The following is a 19322-nucleotide window of genomic DNA, read 5'->3' as shown; positions in this document are numbered from 1 at the left end:
AAATAACGCAAACCAGAATAAAATGAAATTTAACTCTGCTAATTATGAGAGTAACTCTTAATCCTCATCTATATTCCAAGAGTAAGCAACAAGACGACTATATAAGCAATGACATCAGCCAACCATGCAAGTTGCAACATAAATCCACGTGCAATTAACGACCTTCCGAGAAACATCATTTTTCTTCATGTCAAACAAAGTTGGAAAAAAACTAATTTATTATATTCATTATTTTTTATTTTAATACTACTTTTCCAACATTATCTGTACCAGGTGCATGAACCTTTCGCATTTCTCACACCTATTTAAACCACCTGTCCAAGATTTTACTCAAATAATTTCACAACTAAATAATATTTTTCCTTACTAAAAACATGATGGCAAATAATGGGTTCGATTCAGATTTTGCGCTTCTTGAGTCTATTCGCCGCCATTTGCTAGATGATTCATCCGCCATAAACTCCGGCGACGGTTTCCCGCCGATGTCTTGCCGGAGCAATATCTTGTTTCCTTGCTTTTCAGACATGTGGGGTGAATTACCCTTGAAACAGAACGATTCCGATGACATGTTAATCGCTCGGTTTCTTCACGAATCTTTGGACTTCGACTGCCACCCGTCGCCGCCGGCGACCTCGTCGGAGAATGTTACAACTGTTAAATCGGAGCCGGACAGTTTGTGTAGTTCTCCGGAGAATTTTGTGAGTTCACCGGAGATTTCGAGTATTCCGGCAGGATCGCCGCCGCAGACGGAGGCGCCGGAGAAGGGGAAGCATTATAGAGGTGTGAGGCGGCGGCCGTGGGGTAAGTTTGCGGCGGAGATACGGGATCCGGCGAAGAATGGTGCGCGGGTGTGGTTGGGGACGTTTGAGACGGCGGAGGATGCGGCGGTGGCGTATGATAGGGCGGCATATCGGATGCGGGGTTCGCGTGCTTTGTTGAATTTTCCGTTGCGGATTAATTCCGGTGAGCCGGAGCCGGTGAGGATAGCGTCGAAACGGAGGTCAACGTCCCCGGCGAGTTCGTCGGAGGATCGGTCTCCGAAGAGGAGAATCGTGAATAGACAATGACTTTTACTTTGTCACATTTTGTTTATTTTTTATGGATGTTTTTCTGTACATAAATGACAAATTTATTAATTTTTATATATTTTGGTTAATATATCAAGAGTCAAAAATCAATCTTTTGATATGTTAGTTATTCTGTCTTTTTTTAAATAAAATTTGTAAATAAATTAGAGCATGACTAGAGTAGTTATCTATAACCAATCTCGTTTTTTGTCAACAAAATCTATCACGTCAACTTTAAGTATAGCCCACCATGGCACCATAGTCAAATGAGCTCATATCATCCTAATGTCATATTCGGTATTGAAAATAGTACTTGGCCTTGTACTTGATGGGGTATTTATAATGGTCAACTGGCATGACGTATCCGGTTGGACGCACTTGAACGGGTGTTCGTCCTCGGTGGTGTGGGAACAGACGTCTTTCAGGAGGTCTGTTCATGGTGTCGTTCGGTCCATCCTCGAGGATCGTATCCGGCCTCGGATATGTATCTTCAAGTCCCCCAGTTTGTTAAGTTCTTTTAAGGACTTGACAAAATGTTCTTCGTGAGTTATTTTAACCCGAGTGACGTGTCGTCGTAGGAGTGGTTCAGGTCAGATGACGCGACGCGATCTGAATGGAGCCAGCATGGTGTGGGTGACTTAAGTATTTTGACCGTCAGTCACCCATGTGTGACAGTTACGAAACCCCGAATGGGGAATCGTGTTTATTTGAAGTGACGGTTTGATTTGACTGTCTCCAAACCGCCTTACTTTTTCTATAAATTACCTTTTCACTTTTTCATTTTTTACCTTTCTATTTTCCAATCTTCTTCTTCTCTATTGTTACCCTCTAGTCTTTGTTTGATCTCTTCTTCTTCTTCAAGGTGCGTCCTTTTTCTATATTGGCATTATGGCTCCTGGCAAGGACAATATGTCGGAGAGCGTGAGCATTCTTACCCAACATCAGTTGGATAAGTTTGTTCGAGAGTATAGGATTCCTTTAGATTTAAATCCGGTCCTCCCTTCAAAGGACGAGACCATATATCCCTTTCGTCAAGGGAAGTTCCCACTTTACACCCGTGTCTTTAATTTTGCGAATTATAGGGTCCCGTTTTCGGTTTTCTTGATTAGGGTTCTTCAATTTTTTAGGGTTCATATATGTCAAGTGAACTCATTCGGTCTTAGTCGTATAAATCATTTTGAAATCTCCTGTCGGGGCCAAGATCGGAGACCGGACTTGAATGTATTCCGGTACTTTTACGAGTTTATTACTGCTGGAGACTGGTATACCTTTGCACACCGGAAGGGTATCCCTCCCCCTTCCTCCGACGAACGATCCAGCTTGAAAAACTGGAAGGATAATTTCTTCTGGTTGGACGATCGTTGTCTTCCGGAGGATATGAGGTGGCGTTTTAAAGATCAGTCAATGTCCTTCGATTTGGGCGAAGACTTCACCTTCGACCAGGAACTGGCCCGTGCCCTAATTGAGCACAAGTCCCCAATCCGTCCCCTTCATGAGCATTTTCTTTTGTTGGGTCGAGTCTGTTTTTCTTGGAGCCAAGGGGACAGGGATTGGCCGGTTATTCGCAGAAAGTGTGATCGTAAGTTCCGGCCCTTTACCTCCCCTTCGGCATTTTTCTTCTGCTTCTCTTTTTTTTATTAACTTATTTTTTATTCTGAAAATGCAGGTGTCGTGATGTCTCTTAGGGATGCTCTGATGGTTCCCAGTTTTGACATTCTTGACTTTGATTTGGACGACCAAGGCGAAGGCGAAGTTCCTCTCATGAAGCAAGTGGCCTACGCAGCTCAAGAGATTCGTCCTTTGGTGACGCAGGATGCAGCTGAACCATCTAATGCTGAAGCTACTTCTTCTGTTCCGACACCTACGAAGGATGCGGTTGGTTCTTCCGGAACTCAGATTGGAAAGAAATCCATTCTGGATGATGTGGACAGCGATCCGGAGGTACATAGTATAGACGAAGCTTTACAATATCCAATTTCTGTCTCTCTCAATAGTAAAGGTGTCATGCCGGAAGTTGGCCAGAAAATTCTTTTAGTCCTTTGGTGACACAGGATGCAGCTGAACCATCTAATGCTGAAGCTACTTCTTCTGTTCCGACACCTACGAAGGATGCAGCTGGTTCTTCCGGAACTCAGACTGGAAAGAAATCCATTCTGGATGATGTGGACAGCGATCCGGAGGTACATAGTATAGACGAAGCTTTACAATATCCTCCTTCTGTCTCTCTCAAGAGTAAAGGTGTCATGCCGGAAGTTGGCCAGAAAATTCTTTTCCGCAAGAGGAAAAATGAATCTTTACAGATTTGTTCGTCTGATCCCCTTCCTATGCCGAAGCCGAAGAAAAACAAAAAAGGATCTTCTCATTCCGGTAGTGACGTGATGGTCGAGTTGGATGAACATCTCACCGGTGGTAAGCATTCGAGGGAGGAAGCCGCACTGGCTCGTTCTGCGCCTACTCCCACTTTTTCAGGTGGCTTCCTTCCTGTGAATGAAGTGGAAAGTATGGAGGTGGAGAATCCAGAGGCTATGGATAAGGGGGACGGAAAGACTCGCGGAGAACCGAAAGTGGTGACTTTTTCAGGTACGAATTTGGACTCATCTTTGGGTTTGGACCATTTTATTGATGATGAGGAAGACCAAGTGACCTCTCTTCCTTCATCTTGGTTCGGGCCTGGGTTGATGTCCTTTTTTCGATATGCAGATGTATTTTCGGATGATATGGAGATCGACCCGGCGACTACGGAGGAGAAGTTCATTCCGGATTGGGACATCCGTAATAAGATTCAGTGATGGATGAGCTTTTGCCAGAACTCTTCTTTTCAACATCAGTACTCCGTTGGATCATGCCAAGAGCCGGAGAATGAAAAATCAAGATCTGGGAGCCTTGGTCCTGTCTAACCAAGCTCAGTCGAATATTTTTGTGACGGAGCTTTACCGAAGATGGGTTGAAGCGGAGTCAGTGAGGGAAAATTTGGAGAATGAGACCCTCTCTTTGAAGCGGAAGATTCAGAGGGCTCCGGATACGGAGAAAAAGATAGCTCAACTCACCCAAGATCTTCAGTCCCAGCAGGAAAAAGTTAAGTCCTTGACCACCCAAAATCAATCATCTCAGGCAGCTGCGGCTTCGGCGGCGGAAGATCATGATAGAATATATGCGGAGTTAAAAAGTTTTGCCGAATCTTTGAAGAAGAAAGATGAAGAACATAAAGTGGCTATGGCGAAGATGGAGGAGTCTTTTGCGAACGCTTGTCTTGCTTATGCAAATATGATGGCCGGTACGTACCTTACTTGACCTAATCACTTTTTATTTTACTATATCCTTCTAACACTTTGGTCAGAGCGGGATGTGCTTAAATCAGGGGATGCTGACTTGAAAGCCCAGATTAAAGAGATGAAGGGGCACGAAGAAGAGATCAAGGCAGAAAATGCCTCTTTAAAGGCTAGGGTGGAGGATCTCCAAGGGACGAAAACTTGGTTACTTTTGAAAGGAGCGCAGCTCCTTGCCAAGAATATACACAAAGGTCCAGAGATGACTGTGGCTGTTGCGGCTGTGAATAATGCAATGAGTGATGTGGGTATCAACTCTGGTCTTCAACAAGGATACGTCCATGCTCTGAAGAAAAAGATTCCATTTGCTGAGGTTCCACTGTTGAATCGTAATGCCGGAGAGGAGTTAAATACCGTGGTTGCCAACTTTGATTCTCTTTCTTTCCCTGTGATCGAAGATCTTCCGAAGCTTGTCCATGAGCCACTTTCTAAGATCAAGGATGCTCTTTATTTTGCAAGCGGCGGAACTCCGAAAGAGTAAGGTGGACATATCCGGCAACTTGTGATATGCACCTTGGAAAGTTTATTTTGTTTAACCGTTGTTTTTAGAAGGTGGACATATCCGACAACTTGGGATATGCACCTTATTTTTGATTCGGAATGAATGTAAGTGATGTTTTTACCGTTCTTGTGTAATTGACTATTATCCCTTTGAATGTAAATGATTCCCGGTTATATTGATCCGGTTACTTTTTGATGTAGTTGATTTGTTTTGCATGCGTCCATGTTTTTGTGCCTACATCTTTTTTAGAACGTTCTTTTTATTATACGGATCCGATTTTGTCTTTATCTTTAGGATAATTTTTTAGATAGAAGGAAAGAATACGAACAATTCCAGTTCGTTCTTGCCTTTTAGGGTTAGGATCCCTGATTCGGCCGATGATATCTTGTGTGTTGCAACTTTGTCTAATGTTAGAAATTTTGATCATTCTATTTGATCAGTTCGGAGTGTGTTCTCTGTTTCCATTCATACTTGGCAAAAACATTTAAACAATCTGCGGGTAAAACCCTCCGCAGTTCTTAGAAACATAAAATTGTTTGTGCGGGTAAAACCATCCGCATTACAAGGGAAATGAAAATGACGGGGTTCGCAGCCTACGTATTACAAATTTTATTTTGAAACATAATGAAGTTTTTTCAGAGAAAACATTGCTTGAGGGGTGCTCCATTCCAAGTACGGGGGACGGGGGTTCCATACATCCTGCTGAGTGTGTAAGCACCATCTTTTCCAGCAGTCTTAATTTGATAAGGGCCTTCCCATTTCGGAGCCATTTTCCCCGTACCCTCGACCAGACTTGCCTCATTGCTTCGCATGACGTAATCTCCAACCTTGACCGAACCTCCTTTACTTTTGAGTTGTAATGCTTTTCCAACTCTTTTTTGTACTTTGCTTCCCGGATAGCCGCTAGTTCCCTTCTTTCTTCAGCTAGGTCGAGGTTCAGTCGGAGTTCTTGTTCGTTCACTTCTTGATTTTGCTGCATGTGGAGGGTAGGTATGCCTACTTCGGCGAGGATGACTGCCTCCGTACCATATGTTAAACTTAAAGGAGTCTCCCCTGTGCTCGTTTTTGGCATCGTCCTGTGAGCCCATAGGACGTGCGGAAGCTTATCTGCCCAAGAGACGCCTTCTTTACCCAGGCGCTTTTTTATGCCCTCCATAATGCTGCGGTTGGCTCTTTCTACCTGTCCGTTGGCCTGAGGATGTGCGACCGAAGCGAAATTTTGTTCAATGTGCATCCTTTCACACCAGGTTTTAAATGGTTTTTCTGCGAACTGCTTCCCGTTGTCACTGATTATACAGAGCGACATTCCGTATCTGCATACTATGTTTTCCCAGACGAACCTCAGTACTTGGTCCCCGGTGATGGTTCTGAGGGGTTTGGCCACGATCCATTTTGTAAAATAATCAATGGTTATCAATAGGAACCTCACTCCTCCGGTGGAAACAGGAAAAGGACCAACGATGTCAATCCCCCATTTTTGAAATGGCCATGCCGAAGTTACGGGGACGAGGTTGTTTTTCGCTCGGTGACTAATGGGAGCATGCCGCTGGCAGTCTTCACATGCTTGTAATTCACTAACAGCACTCTGATGCATGCCTGGCCAGAAATATCTAGTGTTCATTGCTTTAGCCACGACCATTCTTGGCCCGGAGTGGATGCCACATATCCCGCAATGGATTTCTCTGATGACATAGCTGGCTTCATCCGGAGTTAAGCACTTTAGGAGCGGACCCAAGAAGGTCTTTCGATAGAGTTTCCTATCATGAACCTGATACTGCAGTGCCTTTACTTTCAGCTTCCGAGCTTGAGCTTTTTCTTCTGGGAGCGTGCCGTCTTTTAGATACTCAAGGATCGGAGTCATCCATGATTTCTCTTGTACAGAGATTGACATTACTGTGTCCGATTGATGGATGACCGGGGCTTGCGGGGTTTCCACCAGCACTTCTTTGGACAGGTGACGAAATGCTACGGACGCGGTCTTGCTTAAACCATCCGCCTTTTTGTTCTTGCTCCGTGGTATATGAACTATTTTGCAAGAGTCGAATGAGGAGATCAAATTGTTAACTTGTTTTAGATACCGGATCATGTTTTCTTCTCGTGCTTCGTACTCTTCGTTGACCTGGTTGGCGACTAGTAATGAATCAACATGAGCCAAGACGGAGGTTGCACCAGCCTTAGCTGTAGTTTGGAGTCCTGCGAGAAGAGCTTCATACTCTGTTTCATTGTTTGAAGTTTTAAACTCGAAACGTAAGGCATAAGTATATTCTATTCCTTCCGGATCTATCAAAATTAATCCGGCTCCCGACCCTTCTTTACTGGAGGCTCCGTCAGTGTACAAGTTCCATACCCTTGGGAGAGTAGGCTTTTCTTTGGTGCTTTCTCCGATCGGTACCTCAGTAAGAAAATCTGCCACAGCTTGACCTTTTATCGGACCTCTAGATCGGTAGGTAATATCGAAGGCGCTGAGCTCGATCGCCCATTTGGTGAGGCGTCCAGAAACCTCCGGCTTTCTGAGGATTTGCTGGATTTGTAGATCAGTCTGAACCTCTATATTGAAAGCCTGAAAATACCTCCGGAGCCGTCTGGATGCATGTACCAGTGCGAGTGCTAGTTTTTCAATCATCAGGTAACGAGTTTCATAATCTTTTAAGATGCGGCTTACGTAGTAAACCGGTATTTGTGTGTGGTTTCAGTGTACCACAAGCACTACACTGATGGCGAAATGGGAAGCGGAGAGGTACACAGTGACGGTTTCTCCGGTGACTGGGGCAGTCAACGTGGGCAATGACCCAAGACATACTTTTAATTCTTGAAATGCTGAATCGGCCTCCGTCGTCCATTCTATCTGACCCTTTCCAGTACGTTTTTTCAACACGTTCATGAAGGGAATGGTCCGATCAGTTGCTTTGGAGACAAAACGGTGAAGAGCCACTAGCTTACCGTTCAATGATTGGATTTCTTTTACTGTTTTCGGAGGCTGCATGGATATTACGGCCCGAATTTTGTCCGGATGTGCCTGGATCCCGGATTGAGTTATCCATACGCCCAGAAACTTCCCTTCCTCTAAACCGAAAGAACATTTTTTAGGATTCAATTTGAGGTTGATACTCCGAAGCCGGGTGAAGGTTTCGAGTATATCATCAATCATGTTATCTTCGGCTTCACTCTTGATGACCAAATCATCTACGTAAATTTCCAAGTTCCTTCTGATCTGATCCTTGAAAGCTTTATCCATCAGCCTCTGGTACGTAGCTCCGACATTCTTTAATCCGAATGGCATTTTAGTGTAACAGAAGAGACCTTCGTTTGTTACGAAAGCCGTCTTATCCTCATCCTCCAAAGCCATCTGTATCTGGTGATATCCCTTATATGCATCCAAGAAGCATTTAAGGCGAAAGCTGGAGAGGGAGTCTATTTTCAAATCGATTTCTGGTAGAGGGTAACAATCCTTCGGACATGCGTTGTTTAGATCGGAAAAATCAACACACATTCTCCAAGTTTTATCTTTCTTTGTTACCATCACTGGGTTAGAGACCCATGTTTGATACCGCACTTCCCTGATAAAACCTGCGCTTAATAGCTTTCGTACGTCTTCGTAGATGGCTTTGTGACGAGCCGGAGCCATGTTTCTTTTTCTTTGAGCAACTGGTTTTGCTGAACGTGATACTTTTAACTTGTGCTCGGCCAAACATCGAGGGACCCCGACAATGTCAGAGGTTTGCTAGGCAAATACATCGAGTGAGTTGGACAGAAGTTTCCATAACCGTTTTTTAGTACGCTCAGGGAGCTGGGCACCAACGGCAATTTTTTGCTCCGGAAAATGCGGGTGAATAGCCCATTCCTCTATAAGGAGGGCCGGAGGTTGCACATTACCCTCGCTTTGTCGCATTTCAGCTACGCACATGGTTGATTCGGAGTGTAAAGTTGCTACTCCTTCTTCGGTAGGAAACTTTAACGACCCATGAATGGTAGAGCTAATAATACCGGAAGCACACATCCCTGGTCTTCCTAGTATGACGTTGTGAACGGACCTTGCTCCCACTATTAGGTACGTCAAGTTGACCGTTCTGACCAGGCTTCCGGTACCCAACGTTGTTGGCAGCGTGATTTGTCCGATCGGTTGGACCACCTCTTCGGAGAAGCTCACTAATGGCATGGATACTTGTATCAGTTTTGCTTTGGTTTGTGGAGCCAATTGTTGGAAACACTGTTGATACATGATTTCGGTGGCACTTCCGCTATCGACATAGATCCGTCGGATCTTGTGTCCTGCAATTACCGCAGATACTATGATTGGTCCGTCTTTGATTTCTCCGGGAGTGATTGGGGGGAAGGCGATTGGATGTTGCATCCAAGCGGCCATATGATGATTGGTCCGCTTTATGCCATGGCTGTTTGCTTTCCTTATCATGCATATTGCTGGTTGGTTATTCGGATTTTCTACCGAACTTCCCGAAGATTTTCCTTCCTTTACCTCCTTTACCAAATGTGACAGCTTACCGGATCGAACTGCTTTTTCTATTTCTTGTTTTAGAGACCAACAATCGTCCGTATTGTGGCCTCGCGCATGATGGTAATCACAATACTTTTTGGAGTTCTTATCTCCTGGATTCCGGAGCTTTGGTGGGGCGGGAAAATTTGCTCCTTCAGCACTGAGAATTTCACTGGGAGTTTTGGAGAGGTCTGATAAGTTATAGAAACGAGATCCGGAACTTCTTCCTCGTTGAGAGCGATCATTTCTGTTGTACGGATGGGATCGTCCTCTATTTTTGGAGGGAGTTTTATCAAATACGGAACCACCATTTTTCTTCCAGGATGACATTTTATGATCTGACTCCGGAGCCGGATTGCATGCGTTTTTACCTCGAGCAAAAGCTCTGGCTCACTCCATGAGTACTTCCATCGTCTTTGGGAGATTTTCGTGTAACTTCTCGACCAATTGGTTGTTCCGGATACCATGACAGAATTCGGAGATCCTTAATTGGTCTACGACTCCACTGATCTGCATACTTTCTCGGTTGAACCGATCGATAAAACTATCCAAAGACTCGCCATCTTTCCTTCGGATGTTGCGTACTTCGGTGATTTCCTTGGAATAGTGCCTTTGCTGGCTGAAGTTCTGAAGGAACAACCTTCTGAACTCTTCGAAATCATTGATTTCGCCTTCATTTAGAGCGTCGAACCATACTCGTGCTGCCGCTGTTAATGTTTGCGCGAACATAAAACACCAAGCGGGCATCGGCCATTGCTCGACTCGTGCTGCCCCATCGAAATCGAACATGTGATCATCCGGATCAGTGGTCCCGTCATATTTCTTTACCGTGGTTGGCATTTTGAGCTTCGGATGGAGCTTGGCGTGTGTGATGCGGGCACTGAATTTGGACTTAGTTGTCATAGATACCGGATGATAGGGTTTGGTGAGCTCCGGATCATTAACTATTTCGGTTTGCGTCTCATTTCGTATTGTCATCGCTGGAGATGGTCCGAAGGAACCCTGCACATATCTATTGTAAGTTTCCAAAGTAACAACTGTGGAGAAAGTTGGAGAGGTGAAAATCATAGGACCCATAGTCCTTACCGGTGTTTCATCATGAAAGAGCCTGGTTCGTAAACCGAGGATCTCCTCATCTCTGGCCTGTTGGGCCTTTAATCTTCGTAGAAGACATGCATTTTTGGAAAGAAATTCCGCATCAAACTCTGATGCCTGCGAAGTAGGGATCAGTATAAATGGTAAAGTTGTTCCTGGTCCCGAGCTCAAAGGAGCCGAAACTGCGGAAACAATGCGTGTTGGTGCTGTAGTCTGCGTACTAACAGCTATGGTTCCCGAATTCATAGAACCCGAGGCCGCCATAGATCAGTTCGTTGCTCAAGAAATTCACCAAAGTGAAGGACTATGAGCTGTGAAATCGAATGGTGCCAATTGAAGAGCCAAAGAATCGAGTTTAGGCCAGAGCCTGTAATCGAGGGTTTGGATCTTGTAAAAAAGCTGGAGAATCGTCCTGCAAAACAGAAAACCGTTAGGCTCGCCGCAGAGATGGGAGGGCCCTTCTGCGACCACCCTCCGGCGTGAGGATAAGTATTGGTAGAGAGAGAAAGTAGAGAGAGAAAATAAGGACGAAGGTTCAGAAAATCGTACTTGGCCTTGTACTTGATTGAGTATTTATAATGGTCAACTGGCATGACGTCATCCGGTTGGACACACTTGAACGGGTGTTCGTCCTCGGTGTTGTGGGAACAGACGTCTTTCAGGAGGTCCGTTCATGGTGTCGTTCTGTCCGTCCTCGAGGACCGTATCCGACCTCGGATATGTATCTTCAGTTTCAATTTTGAACTCTTTCATATGCTTTCTCTTTTATATATAAATATATATTTCCTATTCTTTGTTAAGAAAAATAAATTTTGAACTCTTTCATATGCTTTGTCTTTTAGCTTGAATTATACTAATCAAAACATAGTCGGATGTATCACTCTTGATTAAATAAGATACTTTTTGGTCTTTGTTGATATAGATATTAACTTGTATTAATTTTCTTTCAATATTTTAACTATAAAATAAACGGATGATGTAGGGTTTCTAGAAGATATGAATGTTTTGGATGAATTTAATAATTAGAAAAAAGTCATATACGAAATAGCTTTCATTTCTTCCTAAATAAATACATAATAAAACAAAACAGGCGACTAGTATCCACATAGAGTTTCAACTGTCACTTGATGCATAGTGAGGCACATATAAGCAATGATAGGAGACCTATGAAAACTTGGGTTCGATCATTGAGACAAACGTGTTTACGGACAATTTCACCGTCGTGCCTACGGACGGGTGGGTTATTGAGTTTTCCCCGGAACTGGTAGTCGACTCGGGTTACTCTTGGAGTATTCCGTTTGATCAATTGGGTGCCTCAAGATTGTTCGGGATTGATTCTGTTGGCGGTTAAAAAAAATTAACCCCACGTGCAATCAGTAAATGCTTCTAAAAACTTCAAATGTTCAATCTCAAATTTTCAGTGTGAAAGGATGTGTCGAAGGGAATACGGTCTTGTAACTTGTAAGATTTAAGAACAAAAAAACTTCAACTATATTGACTTTGACTTTTCAATAATATTGGTTGTCAAGTTTATTTTATATGGTATACCATATTAACTTATTATTAAGTATATTTGCATTTATTATAATGGTTAAATAAAGATAAAATTAGCCCAAGACATGAGAACTACATATATTTTTGAGTATACCTTGTTATCGTTAATATATAATATGTGAGGCAAAGATGATAGGTGAAGCTGGCTTCGCAAATGGACTCTCAAAATGTAATTCTATTAGGACGTAAGACATAGATACGTAATTAAGGTTGATCACAACAATTGTCTCACGTAATGCCTTCTGATATGGGTAAGTGAATGCTAACATGACTAGATAAGTAGATCACATCTAATAAAATTACTAGTGTTATAAATTTCTATATTTTATTTTTATGACACTATTTGATAGTATTAAAACATCAATTGGTTATTCAGTCATTGAATAAAATTACTATGATAACTCTTAATATTCACATGATTAAGAATAATGACAATATACAACTTACGTAATTTAAATCCATGATCCATCACCTCCGGGTAACGAATACAAATTATGGTAAAAGTCCCTGGTTGTACAATGTAAGCACTCTACTACTGAGCCCAGAATCCTGATCCATATTGGGCTCTGAATGGCCCAAAGCATGGTAATATGGGGCATACAAAATTCAACAAAAATAATAGCCATGAAGTAACAACGTCATTATATCAAGAGGTACATGTGTAACTACGTTGTCTTCGTAGTTACACATTTAATAAGATTGAAGGGGACACCTTTAAGCCACGGGGTGTTAACGGTGACATGGTATGTTAACCGGTATTGCAAACCACTTCCTCCTAGTGTTAAGTGTTATTAAATGGGTTATTTGTTAACATGTTAACCGGATTTTAAGAAATTAAATTAATTATTCTTTTCTTTTTTAAACCAAAAACCACTAAAAAGTTAGGGTTAGATGAAATTAATAGGATTAAACCATTTTCTTTGCGTAAGGCATACTGAAATGAGGGAAAATGAGTGATGTGTCACTGAGTCTACCCCCAAGGCCTTAGAGCATGCATGATGTACGCATAGATGCAGGGCCGGCCCAGTAAGCATACAAACCTAGGCTTTTGCTTAGGGCCTACAAAAACTAAGGGCCTCAAATTTTAAGCTTTGTTCTTATACTAGTAGTTGCCCTGTCCGCGTTGCGGGGCGATGACCGAATAATTCTCAATCAATTAAAAAAACACTACGATAATTTTGCTAGAAAAAAAAACTAAAACGATGATAAGACCGTAATTTTTTGCTCAGGGCAAAACTGTAATTTTTCAGGACTAATAAACGAATGTTAGGCAGCTCCTTGACACCGGAAAAAATTAAACAGAGTCAACCAATTAAAAAAAAAACTTTTATAGTTTTGCTAAAAAAAGTAAAACGATTGGAAAAACGTAATTTTGAACTGAGGGCAAAATCATATTTTTCATTCAGGGATAAAATTGTAAATTAAATGGAACAATGAGGGAGTCGCAGGCAGCTGCCGGCATGACTGTAATTTTCACTGGGGGCAAAATTGTAATTTAACCAAGAAAGCAAACAAAAACAATGGAGAAAATGTAAATTTAAGTTGAGGGCAAAATCGTAACTTTGCTGTGAGAAAAAAACCTAATGGCAAAACTGTAAATTTAAACGGGCAAAATCGTAAATTTGAACCGATGGAAAATTTGGAATTTTTAGCTGGGAGTAAAAGCGTAAATTTATTTTTATGTGGGGGTAAAAACATAATTTTGAACTGATGGCAAAATCGTAATTTTAATGGGAAAAAACTAATGGCAAAACTGTAAATTTAAACGGGGCAAATGGTAAATTTGAACCGCGGGCAAAATTGATATTTTTAGCTGAGAACAAAAACGTAAATTTATTTTTAAGTGGGGGTAAAATCATAATTTTGAACGCATGACAAAAGCGTAAATTTAAAGCGGAATAAAATCGTAAATTTATTGGGACAGTAGGAGAGTGCCAGATGCCTGGCACTATTATCTTGCCGCCCATATGAGCCGATAGATGGCCACCACCACCCAATTGAAAACCACTATTCCCGCACATTTAGTTTGTATACATTGAATATTGAATATTGAATATTGAATATTGAATATTGAATAATGAATAATAATAATGTTACATTTGTATTGGCCCAAGTTAACAACCCAAAAAGTGTTTAGGCCCAAGAGTTTAAAGAATTTAATAAAGATCCATAACCATCCTTTGGCCGACTCCATCCTCATTATGCGACATCTGTCGGAATTCCGTATTGGTTTTATGTCACATGGTTCCATTGAAGAGAAATTTGGGAATTGAGGTCAAATATGACGAAGAGGGGTAAATGGATTTTCCATGATTTATTTTCTATTCATGTAGAGACATGAAAGAAGGTTCTAAAGGGTCATGAATTTCACAAATCCACTTTCTTGTTCGTATCTCTTTGTTTCACTAGTCATCTTTATTTCCTTTGTTTTCCAGATTTTAGTTTGGTTATCTGCTTTTTTGTGTGTTTTATTGTTTAGATTTACAAGAATGAGAGGTTCTTCAAAGGGGAAATTGCATGAGTCACTGGTTCCATTAATAGAATCCATGGTTGCACAATAAGATCTTTTGAAGTTGTCAAGTGAAGAAGATACACTTTTGATGAAACAAAAGATGAAAATGAGTTGGATTGTGTCGAATGAGTGTTGATAATGGAGTTTCAAATGACTTTGTTTTGGATTTCTTAAAAATAAAAGAAATAGTATTTTAACTAAAAACACCCATTTCGGTAAATATTTTATAAAACACTCATTTTGGTGAAAAGTTTTCTCCACACCTCCCATTTGAAAAAAAAAAAAAAAGCCTCTAGACTAACGGCTAATTTGATAATAATATTCATCATTTACTAATCCGTAATTCTGTATACATAGTGTGATAGCTTATTTGCAATCAAGCAACCATACAAAAATCAATTTTGTGATTTGAAAGATTGAATCTCTAATATTCGCGATATTGAATTGATATTGTCAATTGATGAATTTTAGGTCACCTAGTATCTCAACAAAAGTAGATGCATTTTTTTGTGAATTATAAAAATTTAAAGGGGCTTCAACTTTCAAGTTAGCTTAGTGTGACGAGCCAAATGTTTGAAGATCGCAATGCTATGGGTTGTGCTTGAATGCTTGGGTTACTGGCTAGTCTTGGACTTTATCGGGAGACGGAATCAGTGTCAATGAAGAGGTGTATGCGCCTAGTCGTGCAAACGACGAACGCACCACTGGTCGAGAGTTGACGTCGCTCTCCTGATGAGTCTAAGGCAGGACGAAACCAGTGACCCGCACAAAGAAGCGGGATGGATTGGCTTGTCCCCGGGGACTTGAGGACGCCACACGAGGGTATGCGAGACTAGTATTGTATCAATCTCATCCCTAATTAGAGGTGTACAAAAACATAGTATAGACCCAACCAAATCAGTTCGTGAAATGACTAGGTTTTTTTTCATCATGAGATCACATGCCCAAACAGGTTCGTTTATGAATCAATTTTAGGTATGAAAGACCTAATCTATCTGAATCGGTTTGGGTCTTTAAACCGCTTCGGTTTTCAATTGATTTTAGGTTTGAAATCTGAAACCGCCGGGCTAGATCGGGGCTTGAACCGCTTTGGGAAAAACCGTTTTTTTACACATCTAATAACAATATACTACACTATAAAAAATTTATTCTTTAGAGATTAATAGGTAAATCATAATTGAAGCAAAACATAATGAGTATCTTTTCAAAAAAAAAAAACATAATGAGTAAAAAAGAAAGTAATTAATTCTTTCACTACAATTACGGGTCTTGTCTCACTAAAAATCTTGTCAGAAAAATTTCATGAGTCAAGACTATGCCTAAACTCAAAGAACAAGATTGCAATGTATATTTACCTGTTAAAGATCATATCGAATAACTCCTTACGTCCATGTAATCCAATGTGAAAGCTAACTTCCTAAATGATAAGATATGGTGTGTAGCCAAAATAAATATGTTAGATTCTCGCTTAGATGAACTTGTTGAAAAATAACATTATCATTGCTCTATGACTCAAGAGAAGAAATGGCGACGCTAGTTCATATTTGATTACGCCACATTCGATATAACATCCTTAAATTGAGCAACGCACCTCTTTATCTTCACAAAAAACTAGTTTTATTTTCCCTCAAGAAACCACAAGATCTTTGAATATGTTGGGTTAGGGCTGTCCAAACTGCTCGACGATCGAGGATCGAGGATCGCTCGACGATCGCTCGAAAAATGCTCAAAAAATACTCGTTCGATTCCCGCTCAGTTTGTAAATGAGCCGCTCGGATCGGTTCGTTTCAAATTCAATCCAAGAATGAGCATGTTACGTGCCCGGGTCCGAGTAGGTGCCAAGAGTTCATGCAATGCAGATCGAGTTATTTTAATTGTTTTCTTATTTTGGTTTAAATGTCTAATTTAGCATGTGGTCAAAAATAATGGGAATAGTTGGCTGCCCATTATCCTAAGTAGTGTCATAGATTTAGGAGATAGTGGTTAGTTTCAGTATTGTTTGTCTTCGTTGTTTTTTACTCCTTAAAAGGAGAAATGGTTTTTCATTAATGGATCATCAAAGAAAATTAGTCTCAAATATCTCTCTAAAATTCTATCAAGTTCCTTTCTATTTTCTTAGGCCAATCGATTATCAATTGGAACCACATCAGTGGTATCAGAGCTGTCGTGATCCCCCCGGACCATGGTTGCTCACGCTCTCTCCGAAGCCGAGTTTTATCAATGGATGAGTGAATCCCTTGTAAAACTCGAGTCTCAGTTGCAAATCCTTTTCAAGGAGTTCCGATCGTTCCGAACCGCGTGGGAAGCCCAATCTCCTACATCTCCGCCACCTGTTTCCGACACTGCACCGCCAGTCCCGTCACCCACTGCCGCCTCACCACCACCAACAATTGCCGTCAACCCACGACAACCAACCGCTACAACACCACTATACACCTCACCACCACCAAAACAAGCCCCTTCAACCAACTCTTCGACACCAAAAACGACCATACCACCACTTATTGTCGCTTCCGCCACTGTGCCACTATGTACTCCACCTACACCTAAAATAGTCCAACAACACACGCCATTCTCTAAACCTGTATCGAAACCCGCCCAAAAAACCACACCATTCCTCGTTGCAGCCATGCCAAAACCCATACCCTCACCCGCACCGAAGCCAAATGGCGCACCATCCGTGGTTTCGAACCTGTTGAAGCAAGTTATGAAATCAATGTTTGCAAAGGACATGAAGAGAGCTAGATGAAACAACCGAGAGACGCGAGTGGCGTCCACCATGGCATCTTGTTAACACACGACCAGATGTCAACATGATAATCGAGTGGCGTCCGCCATGGCCTAATTGGATTTTCGCCTTGAGGACAAGGCGAGTTCGAGCGGGGTGGATTGTTACGTGCCCGGGTCCGAGTAGGTGCTAAGAGTTCATGCAATGCAGATCGAGTTATTTTAATTGTTTTCTTATTTTGGTTTAAATGTCTAATTTAGCATGTGGTCAAAAATAATGGGAATAGTTGGCTGCCCATTATCCCAAGTAGTGTCATAGATTTAGGAGATAGCGGTTAGTTTCAGTATTGTTTGTCTTCGTTGTTTTTTACTCCTTAAAAGGAGAAATGGTTTTTCAATAATGGATCATCAAAGAAAATTAGTCTCAAATATCTCTCTAAAATTCTATCAAGTTCCTTTCTATTTTCTAAGGCCAATCGATTATCGGTTGGAACCACATCAGAGCAAAGGTCCGCTCGCTCGTCGATCGCTCGGTTTCGCTCGAATTATTTTATTAAATAATTAATATATATTATATAGATTTTAAAGATTAAAAGCCCAAAAAATACACTAGCCCAACTTAATAGTTAATACCAAAATCTAACCCTAAATCCCTAATTCCTAAAACAATCACATAAACTGATTGTTCGAATGTTCGATCTGCATATCTCGCCGCTGCCACACACCAAAATCTAACCCTAAATTCCTAATTCCTAAAACAATCTCATAATCTGATTGTTCGATCTCATGACGAGGATGAAGTCCTTGTTATGACTTGCTAAAGTCCTCTCTATTAGACAATCACATATCGCACTTTATTTGTGCTTCTTTATATTGTTAAGAACATTTTTAAAATCATGATTTTAGTTATGTATTGGTTTTGTTAGTAAGGTGTTGCAGATGTTTTAATTAAGTTAGGATTTGTTTTTGTTGAACGCAACCTTATAATAGTCTTGATTTTTGTTTTTTTTTTTTTTTTTGCTACACATTTTTAACTTCGGTGCTGAGCGAAACCGAGCAAAAACGATCCGCTAGATTCAAATTCAATCCGAGCATGAGCATCACTTTTGTGCTCGATTTTGCAAATTCGATCCGATCGGATCGGATCGGTTGTAATTCAATCCAAGCACGAGCAGACCCTCGATCAGATCGGCTCGGCTCATGAACACCCCTATGTTGGGTTACATGTCTTAACCAAACACATTCGTTAATTTCCGTCATATCGACATGTGTTGCTAAAACTTCTATGTGAATACACGACAAGTTGAGAATACCGAACATGTGGGTATGACTATGACGTATATTTCATATTTGTAAAAACTAACTAAACTTGTTGGACGAGCGAGTATAAAAAAAATGTATAGTATTTTAGAAACTTTGACTATCCACACGTATTCGTATACATGACTCTCTAACAACACAAAATTCAGAACAAAGGTTATAACTTTATATAAACTTTAGCATACTTTAATAAAAGTGTCTTAAACAAAAAAAAAAGGTAGCAACACAAAATTCAGAACAAAGGTTATCTATACTATATAATAAAAGAAACCTGTTTTAGGACATTTGTCATTCTCTCATTTTAATTGATTAAAATTATTAATAATACTAATAATAATAATATTTAATCTAAATTAATACAAATTCTTATTATTAATAATATTTAATCAAATCTAAAATCTAATCTAATACAAATTTTTATTATCAATCATATTTAATCAAATCTAATAAGAATTCATACGAATTTCAAAGTTGATATTAACTTTCAAATAATTTAAAAAAAATCCACCTAACATCAAAAAATGATCACGTATGTATTGAGTTATGTCAGCTCAATTTGTTAATGATCACTAAATCAGATGAGTTATTCGTGTAGGAAAACTTTGATGAGGTTAAGTGAATTACATGAGACATAGTGGATGTGGATGTATGATCATGCCATCAAATAACTCTTGACTAGACGTAGTTAAATATATACAGGATTTCTTGATAAGAGTAGTGGGTGTGG

At 40.8% G+C, this 19322-nt stretch overlaps 1 protein-coding gene across 1 annotated transcript; it reads left to right on the top strand.

The window, feature by feature from the left end:
• The first annotated feature begins 332 nt into the window (after positions 1-332).
• LOC110899675 (ethylene-responsive transcription factor 1A) lies at positions 333-1193 on the top strand. The gene has a single exon (XM_022146564.2). The coding sequence runs from the start codon at positions 375-377 to the stop codon at positions 1065-1067; it is 693 nt and encodes a 230-aa protein (XP_022002256.1). The 5' UTR covers positions 333-374; the 3' UTR covers positions 1068-1193.
• The last annotated feature ends 18129 nt before the right edge of the window (positions 1194-19322 follow it).

This window comes from Helianthus annuus, chromosome 13 (genome assembly GCF_002127325.2).
Source record: "Helianthus annuus cultivar XRQ/B chromosome 13, HanXRQr2.0-SUNRISE, whole genome shotgun sequence".
NCBI classification, from domain to species: Eukaryota; Viridiplantae; Streptophyta; class Magnoliopsida; order Asterales; family Asteraceae; genus Helianthus; species Helianthus annuus.
This window is presented reverse-complemented; position numbering and strand designations above follow the sequence as displayed.